Consider the following 10720-nt stretch of genomic DNA (forward strand, 5'->3'; position numbering starts at 1 on the left):
TGGCAGAGCTCTCCTGCCCTGTCTACCCTACCCAAGCAACTTCCACGCCCTGCACATGGGCAGCAGCTCCTTGCTCATCTCCTGAACAGCTTCCCATCACCTCCATGTGTGAGCAGCCAGACTCTCCTCTTGGCTGACCAGGCAGCTTCATTTCCCCTGAGAGGTTCTGCTACAGACCTCATTTTCTGTGTCCATAGACAGCTGCTGCAGAGGAGAGGCACAAGTAGGCAAAAGGTCTGGGCAGGGAAGGTGAATGGTGGGAATAACTTACAGGCCAATATCAACATTAACAGCTGCAGTGGACTGTAGGGTTTTCATATTTGGAGAATGAAGTTGGCCTTCTCCAGCTACAGGTCATATGTACCCTGGCTGAGATGAAGATCTTCTTCAGTCCATGCAGACATCAAAAATTCCATCCTTTGAACTGAAGAGCTCAAATCTCGGCGAAGAAAAAATCTCAGCATTTCATACAGAAAGCAACTGTTATCTTTGAAGCATGAACAAGCTGAGCCAATAACACTCTCAGCTGAACAGGCAGATTCTTCATTTGGTTTTGCTGATAGCTAAAAATTAACAATTCAACATAAGTCTTAATATAGGCATGTGTCTGTCTGGCACGTGCAAGACTTGCCTCCAGTACTTTCTCTCTCTTAATGCTGCAAACATCAGTAACAGCAATGACTGATGCAGCAACAAATACCTTCAACTTTGGAAGAGTGACTTGGCTCCTGAGCCCAATGAAGCTTCAAAAAGACAATACTCCCTTGGAGCTTACCAAGCCTTCTCTCAAAAGGTTACATGTCAATGTGTCACCAGTCTGTATAATCAGAGTGTTCAGAAAATGGAGACTATCAAAGTAAGATTTGGTTTTTGGTTCATGATATTTCTACTCTGATAAGGGGATAGGCAGAGATCTGAGTTTTTTCATTAAAAAGTTAACTATTTCTTTATGTTCAGTCTTATCTGTTGCCTTCTAATTGGATTTTAATTCAGCTAATTTTTCCAGACCCAGATAGGTGAGTGAGAGAACATTTTTTTTTACTTTTTTGTCTTGTCAACAGAATAATTTACTACATTTCATGTAATTACATGTATACAAATGTATTAAATGAAGCTGGGTAGATGATACAAGCTGAAATTTGAAAGACAGAAGTCTTGACTCAGTGGAAGTAAATGCATAAAATATGTATGCACATGATGGAACACTGGAAACACGAGCTCTAACTACAGTTTCAGCTGCAAGGTGATGTAGTCAGGTCTTGGGTTGCAGGTTTTCCAAGCCCAGTAGCACACAAAATATGTCCTTAACTTTTAAACAGATTGAATTTTGTGCAGAATCACTGGCAGACAGTGGCAATACATCTACTCTGTAAAGAATATGTAGAAAATCAAGTATGAAGTGTAATCTCATTATCAAAGAGAAGACAAAGCTTTGATGTCAACAGGAGTCCTTCTGTGGACTTTGATATAGAATTAATTTCTGTAATCTTAATTATTTTGCCCCGTCTTAATATCTTTATTGCACCATGAAATGGTGTTTTCCTAAGAGAGAGCAAACAGTTTGGGGATTTTCTTTTCTTCCTTATTCAATTTTGTTTTGGTTTCGGTGGGAGTATTTGTTGTTGGTAGAATTGCTGACAAAGAAGTCCTGAGGGACAGGAGAGGATGTGTGTGTCTTGGAATGTAGATGTAGGTGGCATATTGGCCTTGTGATGGATGCTCAGAATTGAAGAGTGATAATTCATCCAAAATCCCCACTTGTATTTGATGTATTATGACAATATAATCTTGTGTATTAATAACAGATTAAAATATGTATATTTATGGGGTAGTACTTAGCCAGATGAGATTTCCTTATGTAAATTCAACTACCTGTGTTTGAAACTGATAGTGGCTGTTACTTAATGGTGCTCCAAAAAGCTCATCATAGGTTCGGACTTAGGTGGGATTGTGGGCTTGGAGAACTCTCATTGTTTATTTGTTTCCTCCCCATTCTCTGTTGAGGATTTCTGGAAAAATATATTTCATCCAAGAGCTCTAGTCTTCTACTTTGGTGATAATAATTTCACTTAGTTGTGTGCCCCTGTATACAGTCTCAATTTGATGTGCCATTTTCTTCTGCCACACAGAAAAGGGATCAGTGAGCAAGAACCAAAACTTTTCTGAAAACAGAAAGAAAGGCTTTATTACATAAAGCTTAAACAGAAAAGCAAGAGTGACAGGATTTCCATACAACTAAAAGATTATCTTCTTTAAATGTGTAACTCATGTTTGCTCTTTATGGGCAGATTGTTACTGTATGTTCAGCTCTCTCAAGAGGCATTTAGGACTTCAAATGCAACAATAAATTAATTTGCAAGATAGAGACAATAATGAGAGATTCGATTTCAAACCAGAGACGTGAAACTTTTGTGGAATTCTCAAACATTAAAAAGCATAAATGACAGCCTTATTTACTTGCGAAAATGAACCCACCAAGGAGGTAAACCACAAGACTGACAGCATTAGGAAGAGCAGCTCCTTTTTTTATCTCCAGAGAGATGTGACTTACATCAGTGTTATTGCCAGCTTTCCTCCACGTCACTTGGCTACCCCAGTCCCCTGAGAGGCCAATGGCAACACAGTGGGGGCAGATGAGAGACCTGGTGTGTGCAGCCCTCGCTCTCCCTGAGATAACTGAGGTTCCTCTTGGCAGCCAGGAGGTGATGGGTTGACATCCATCACCTCAGAAAGGAAACCATTCGTTTACTCAGAGGCCAACACAAAGCTACCAGATGGGAACAGTTTTCTGTCACTGCCTCTCAAGGCTGGAGCACAGATCTCCAGCCTTCTGTGACATCAATTTTATGCTGAGAGCACAGCAGTCTCAAAAAGCACTGAAGAGCCATTTGCTTGTGAAGTATAAGAAACATCTGTCAGGGGCTAAAAGTGTTAAAGAAATGCTTAACTGTACATTGAGTTGGCAGAATCTTAGGCTCAGACTACAGGAAAAAACATTAGCAGTGAAAGTCCACAAGATTTATCCTAATTTATCAGATTACTTCCTCAGAAAGTCTCCTTTTGAACTGCTCTTCAACAGAAGAACAAATGTGTAGACTTCAATGCTTAATAAAGCTAAAAGCTTCTCCCTGGGGTAATTGAAATTTTTCTATCAAAGGGTAGATAGACCTGGTTGCAGCTGCAACAAAGAAGAAACATATAAAGCCAAGTGGAAAGCAGTTAGACAGCATTGGTGGTGTAGGACCATTGAACATGGTCTTGCTAATTGGAATCTATAGCACAGGACATTCAACTACATGCTGGGCAAATGACCCTGAAAGTTTCAAGTCTATCTAGTATAAAAAAAAAAAAAAGTTCAGATGTAAAAATAATCATAGGAATGATGGATTCTGTATCCTTGAATGGGCATAACCAACCAGAGATCTGGGTAACTGGCAAATTTCTTTTTTAAATAAGGCCCTTTGAGTCCCATATATGCATCTACTTTCACAAGCATTTCAAAACCCGTCTTCTAATAATTTCACACAGAGCTTTCAGAGCAGCAATGTTCAAAAGAATGAAAGTAATGAAACACAGCAAAGTTTTACATTTTTATTTCTGTACTTTGGGAAAATTCCTATTGAAGACAGAAGGCAGTTCAAATTGGAATTGCTTTACTGCCAACAAAAATGTGTGACTCTTGATCTAATGAAAAATTAGAGAGATTGAAAAGCAGAAGTAGACTTAGGAAAGATTTCAGTTACAGCAGGATGCAGCCCTTATTGCATTTGTAGTTCAAACTGTGATCTCTAAGGAGATCTAAATTGCTCCAGAGTGTGGAATTTAGGGTATTTGAGACTTTATTTTCTCAGAGGAACAAGTATGGGTAGATAAGACATCAGGCTTTATTGTCACACATTTAGAAAACATATGTTATTTTAATTTAAAATAAAATGTCATTTAATGATGAAAATTTTAAATCTTAAAACCCATTGCGTGAATTAAAAGTTGCTCAAAATGGTTCCATAAAGTGGAAATTGTGAATTTTTTTAAGCCTCCAGTCCTGTAAACTGATCTGGATAAGCATACTTTTATTTTATACAGAAAAAGCAGTTGTATTTGTGATTGTTATCGGTGTGTAACAACTTCTCAATGGTTGTTGTTACATGCTCTGAATCTCTGTGAGCACTAAAGTATTTCTGGGCAGTGAAACAGCTTCAACAGCAAAAGCTGGAATTACACTTCACACTAACACACCAGGACGTCACAAGAAGCTACCTACAAGCACTGTCTGTGCTTTGGTGTCCCTCAGAGGTGAAAGAGCCAGCTGAGAGATGGAGTATCTTACCTTGGGTACAACACCACATTATGGGGCTGGGCTGCTTCCCATGCAAACACAACTTCATTCATTCATTCATTCATTCAGTGTTTTGATGTGACATGACGTTGACTGGGTGCTACAGACATGGTCACACAGCTCAGAGAGCAAAAGAACTGCAATCAAATCCCTGCCCCAGGATGGCAAAAAGTAGATTTTAACTTAGATGTTCAAAATACCAGTTAACATTATGTTAGATATGAATTAGTCTTATGGATCTATAGGATCTATATTGTTGATGTCTACAACCATCTCTTCTTTCATCCTTTTCTAGTGAGAAAATCATGTGAATATCACAGGTGACCATCATGTATTTTAATACATTCCCCAGAACTGTTCTTTCTCTCTTGGTTTCCCTCACCATTCATTTTATCTATCCTCCTTTCTTACCTCATCTTTTTCATTCATCAAACCTTTTTTCACAAAAACCCGAGTTTTGAATTTTTCTTCCACTGTCATTTGAAATTTTCTTCCTTCTGTTGTTCTTTTCCCACCATTCTTGACATTTCTCTTTTTATCATTTGTCTCCTTCTTGTTTCTTTTCTTGCATATTTCATCTGTTTGCACTAATCCTCCTCAGCCCCTCCTTTTGACAGCTCTAATGTAGTTGCAATCAGACACTTCTTTTCCACTGTCTGAAGAAGCATTTTAAATCTTGAACAGACAAACTCTCTTCCAAAATCCAGCAGGAAAAGTCCAGGGCTGGACATATCACCCCACTGAGATGGAAGAAAACAAGCAGGAGCATACAGCTGTGGTAAGAGCAGGTTAAAGCAACCTCAGCCTTTAGTGCTCAGCTGATGAACCTTATGGCAACAAATCACCAGTGAAATCATGTGCTGCTGTGTCTAATATGCCAGACAGCCAACAGCACTTGGCATCAGGGGATCAAACAACTGAGAAAAAAAGAAGTGGAAGTTTGCCAAAGACATGACGTCCTGAGCACTCATGCAATAATTTTACTGATTAGATCAAAAGAATGGTCATTTTGTTGTATTTATCAGAACTGTCTGTTTTATCACCAAAGTAGCTTAACGAGTTCCCTTTTTCATCTCAACAGACAGGCAGTCTGGGAAAACACTGGGCTAATAATAGAATGGTATTTTTAGAAAGATAGAAAAAAGAAAAAGGCAAGAGTCCAGATTTTATCCCACCCTCTTCAACGGCATCTGTGATACAACTGGAACACACGTAGCAGAGAAGGTCATCTCAGTTGAGAGAGCAATTACAAAAGCCACAGGAAACATTTGAACTTCTTGATAACTCCCTTCACTGAAATACTCTCTGTTCCATACTGCCTCACCCTATCTGACAACACAGATGGGTTTGAGGGAATGTAGAGTTGCATGACATGAGTTACCAGCTACTTCTTGCAATCATCAAAATGTGCATGTTTAATCCCTTAATCTGAGTATTAGTATTTAATTTCTTAAATCAGCGCCTATGACTAAAGTAATAGAAAACGTTCCCCGGATTTTTTGAGGGAGTTGAATCCATTTTGGGAGAACAACTGATGTTGAGATCCTGACACTGACATATCAACATTCTTAGTGCTTTGTTTGTAAAATGCTTGTCTTTGCTCCTAGGGCACTCAGGCTCTGTATTTATTTGCAGTTTCTCTACATATACACATAATGACAATACATACAACAAATACATATATATTTAATTTATATATGCATATAATATGTACCTGTTGCTCTACAGGTGGGACTTTTCAGAGAAACCAGAAAATATATGGACACAGAATGCTTTACATTATTGTTGTGCCAACAAATGTGAAGAAAACTTTCTTCTCAACTCCTTCCTTTCCTGAAGAGCACAGATTAAGCCAACTATTAAGTCATTCTTACATCCTTTCAATTCAGATGCTAAATAAAACACCTAAGTACTTTGCTGCTGCATTGAAGCCTTCAAAAAGTAAAGTGTGGCAAGACAGAAACCTGCTTTCAGAACTCTTGACAGCAGAGTGCCTTGAACTGAAAACTGTTCTTCTTCTGAAATGAATTATTTTGTGCTTTAGATAATATCAGGTAATCCTCTAGGAACATAAATAAGCTTTTCAGTTAACTGAGTTTCCCACAGATGCATTGCTAACTTCTTCCTACCTGTAAGTCCATTCCTGTCTCTTCCAAACTGCATTTCTTCATTTGGATTGATGTGCATCCCTCTGCTGCTCCAGGTACACCTTTGTTTAAGAGCTAATGTTTCATGTTGTGATGTCCTGTGGCACTAAATTTCTATACCTCAGATCATGTATTAATGGTAGCAACATGCCCATTTTCCACCCTCTCACAAATTTTGCTCAGGACTTCACTGCCTCTTTTTTAGAGCAGGCCTTGATTTTAAGAAATTAAATACTAATACTAAGAATGAGGATTAAATATGCACATTTTGATGATTGCAGGAGGTGGCTAGTAAATCACGTCACATAAATCTACATTACCTGAAATCCTGCTGTGGTCCAGTCCAACACTAGAAATGCAGATATCTCATTACATGACACTGACACTAAAAGTTGGCCCAGGTGTCAAGTCAAAACAAAGGTAGTCTGGATTTGCCTGAGATTCAAACAAGGACCAAAATTGGATCAGTTATAGAGAAAAACACTACTTTCCTCTCCTGGTTTCAGAAGTATTCAGAAAACAGGAATTATTTCCTGTGGGTCCACGTGGGTAACAACAGTGATAGGAAGAATATAACTCCTTACACTTGGAGATGAAAATTTCTATGCTTGGACACCTAAAGTTAATTCTGTGGCAGGCTTTCCCACACCATTACATCACCATGACTGCAGACAAGCACCGAGGTCCCTCTGAAGCTCACTGCATTCACTTCCTGGCTTGGAACAAAGTCAAGCACAAGGTTCGTTTGGACCAGCTGCATCCACACCAGCATTCAAAAGAGGCAGATGTAAAGTGATAATGAAAATTAGCAAACCAAGCCAACTCCATGAAAAGTTGAATTGTGAGTGGATGAGCTTCCACCCATTGCATAAAGTCCATTAAACAGCAGTGTTCTCGTTGGAGTTCATTAATATTTCAGTGAAATGATTCTGCAGTTTCTTTCCACGGTGCCAGGATGAACACTGAGTTTACAGCTGGCATTGTGTAGTGTTTCTCCTTGCTTACAGAATGACATCAAAATTTTCATTATATTTTCCTTACTTTCCTGTGCTGCTACTGAGAAAACTGGGAAGACCAGTCAGGAAGTTCATGCAGTGTGAAAAAACATTCAGCGTGAAATGACTTGCACATAGTATTCTGTTGCCTGGATGTATATTTTTGCCTTTTGCTGAATATGCACATCTTGTGGACTTTGAACAAATGAAACCTAAATAATATTGCTCATCATTACTTCAGCATAAATACAGACTGTAGTCAAAACCATTTTTCTTTTAATATTGGTTCTTGATGTCTTCCTTATATAATTTAATTAGCTGAGTGACTTTTTCTTTTTTAGACTGCAGTAACAGGAAGTAGAAAACAATAATAAATACCTGCTGCATTCTGTGGATTCTTAACACTTTTTATCCTTCTAAACGTAGGAGATTTTTAACCCTATACCTGCAAATAATTTTAAGTTCATTGTGTCAGGATGATTAATGTGAGTGCTACCAGCTATAATACACAAAAAATAAATTAGCTCCAGAGGTTTTTCCCTTTAAATTTCGGTGTAAATGACTACAAAAATAACTTCCTATTTAGAGTAGTAGGTACATTTATTATTTAATTTTTCTCTGATTTCCATACCAGAGGGCTTGAAACTGCATTGCACAAAAATGTTTTTGCATACACTCTCTTAGCAACACCTTTTGTGGGTCCTATTTTCAGAAGCGGTGTCTGCTTACAGTACTTGCAGATGTGGCTGGGCACGGATATGGGGTTCAGCAAACCTCCAGACAAATATTCATTCATTGGAAAAGGTCAGGAATGCAGTTGTGAAAGGCTGATGAAAAATGGTAGAGATTCTTCTTCAGCTCAGCATTCAAATAGTGCAAAAATCACAGTCAAGTACAAACAAAACAAAGCAGAACACAAGCTCATGAGCTTCTCTAAAGGAGTTTTTTTTTCCATTTTTATGACTGCAGGCCCTTTATACAGCCCAACAGGATGATCTGTATCAAGGCCATATGTCTTTATATCAGTGTGTACCACAACATCCCCTGCTCTACTTGCACAGGTTTACTGGAAGCAATTTTACAAGTTTCATAGATTTCTTTCTGCCACCCAAATACAATTGGTAGAACAAAGGAAACATACATATAAATGAACAAACTCTATGCACTTGGAACCAGGTGATTTTCCAAGAGATCTTTTTCTGAGTTGTAATGTGGCTTTGTCATTTGGTAAGATATGAGACCAACATGATCTTATCTCATAATAACTTTCAAATATCCACCTGTGTTGTATGTCTCCACTAAGAATTAAGGATGCAGAGTAATTTGCAGAGGGTCTCAGTGCTCTGAGTTTGCTAAGCTTCTGCTAAGGTTTGAAGTCTCTGGATGTATGGCTCTCAAAGCTGTCAGTCTTCTGCCAAAATTTCAGAATGAGCAATGGAACTAAAAAGGTTTTTAGCCACTTAAAGGCGAAGGTAGATTAATTTTTTATCATTATTTTATTTTTTATGGCATGAGTTGCTAAGTGTCAGCACTTCACTGAAAGGAATGTAAGTCCCAGGTTGTTACACTGGAAGTAAGAGCATAAGTCTGAATTTAGTCAACCTTAGGTTTTGCCTATTGTTTTTAACAAAATGTGATAAGAAAGGATGCTTCTGGGTTTTTATTTTACTGAAAGGTAGGAAATGTGCTCAGAAAAACAGAGAAATTACCCTTGTTCTGGTTTCAGAAAAGGCACTCAATTGGCAGCAGAATTACCTGATAGTTTAAAACTACAACTTTTTTTCAAAGAATTTTTCAGCCTACTAGTAGTGTAAGAGGGCTATCAATCTGTGCATGATTTCATAACTAATCTTACTTTAAGAGATCACTATTCTAAACTGTTATGTTGTTGATTTCATCATTGTCTCACTTTTGCCCAAGTCTTTGAAAATAGCAAAATTTTTTCTGCTTTTGGGTGAGGTAAACATTAAGAGAGTCTAATGTCAGAAGGTCCCTGAATGACAATTCCATTATGACCTTCAATTACACAGATGATTCCATTAATTCATATATGAACTAGAGCATACTCAATATTGATTTAAAAATTGCTAGTGATAGGAATCTGAAAAAGCCTGTATATTTTTCCTACCTGGATACTTGCAGATTGTGGACAAAAAACACTTTTTCAAAACATTAAAATTTTGCTATGATACTATTTCACTGTGAGTTACATTTCAGTGGTTTTATGGCTTTTTCCTGAACCCTCTCTATTATGTCCCCATACTTCCTGAATTTTAGAAAATGGCATTTGGAGGGATGGGAGTGTGGGTTGGTTGTTTATTTGTTGGAATCAATACTTGCAAAGTTTTCTCTCTTGAAAATGTGATTTATATTGCTCATGCTATATCACCATCATAAATGCTTTTTCCATCCTAAATAAAGTAGGCAGGCTTCATTAGCTCTCATTAATTCATTTGGAAAGGCTGTTCCAGAAACCTCCTCAGCTTCCCATTGTAAACTAATTTCCAGATTAAGTTTATTAATGGTCAGTCTATGCATTTTGGGGTGTCTTTTGCTGGTCATGTTTTATGTCTTTTATAAATTCAGTCTCTCATGGATCATTATCCCTTTTGTGTGCCTTGATGTATTTGAAGACAACATCCTAATCCTTCCGTGTTTAATGCTTCACCCTTCATTTTGCTCACACAAATTAGGAAACCCCTTTTGTGCTTTTTCCAGCCAAGGGTCCCAAGGATACAGAATCCTGCAACCTCTGGCTTACAGTCCTTCCAGCATGATGCAGCTCACTCTGCCTCCTGAGCTGTGGAATTTTAAGACGACAGAGAGTGGTTCAACCAGACTTACTCCACCACCTCCTAGACCACAGCAGCTCTAGGAAATGAAAGTGGCAGTTTCACCGCGGGTGATGAAAACCGAAACAATAAAAAAACCTATGAAACGAAAATGAAACCTTATGAAGTCTCATGAAAAAAGTTGTAAGTAGCTACTATCAGAGGAATTCTTGAGTTCCTGAATCTGAGTAAAGATCTTTCCTTTTCTTCTTTCATTAAATGTTTAAAGCAATTTAATATAGTAGTTACTCATAATTTACATGTAAGTGAAAACTAAATTTAGAAAAGATTCATCATCTACATTCTGGCTGATGTGCTGCAAACTATTATGGCCCACAACCTGCTAAAGCCCTCTCCTACCCCCATTTAACCCAGGAACAGCAATCTGCCTAAATATTAACATGTAAACAA

At 38.0% G+C, this 10720-nt stretch overlaps 1 protein-coding gene and 1 long non-coding RNA gene across 5 annotated transcripts in view; one reads left to right on the forward strand and one right to left on the reverse strand.

Moving 5' to 3' along the window:
- Positions 1 to 10485, forward strand: part of LOC146433135 (uncharacterized) — a 50721-nt gene extending 40236 nt beyond the window's left edge. The window contains exon 5 of one of the 4 annotated variants that reach the window (XR_014854005.1): positions 10197 to 10485. Coding sequence is in view for 2 of the 4 variants with exons in the window: in XM_085069109.1 (XP_084925235.1) it covers positions 10197 to 10353 (157 nt within the window). In the remaining 2 variants the exon portion in view is untranslated. The remainder of the gene's footprint in view (positions 1 to 10196) is intronic. The other 3 variants (XR_014854003.1, XM_085069109.1, XM_085069108.1) reach the window with 3 other exon arrangements.
- On the reverse strand, positions 1014 to 5195 carry LOC146433136 (uncharacterized). Its single transcript, XR_014854002.1, has 3 exons — positions 4748 to 5195; positions 4328 to 4487; positions 1014 to 2162 (listed from the first exon to the last, which is right to left on the reverse strand). It is a non-coding gene; the product is annotated as an uncharacterized LOC146433136 (long non-coding RNA).
- Positions 10486 to 10720: the final 235 nt, after the last annotated feature.

Source organism: Lichenostomus cassidix, chromosome 9 (assembly GCF_008360975.1).
Source record: "Lichenostomus cassidix isolate B80296 chromosome 9, HeHo_3.0, whole genome shotgun sequence".
Classification (NCBI taxonomy): domain Eukaryota; kingdom Metazoa; phylum Chordata; class Aves; order Passeriformes; family Meliphagidae; genus Lichenostomus; species Lichenostomus cassidix.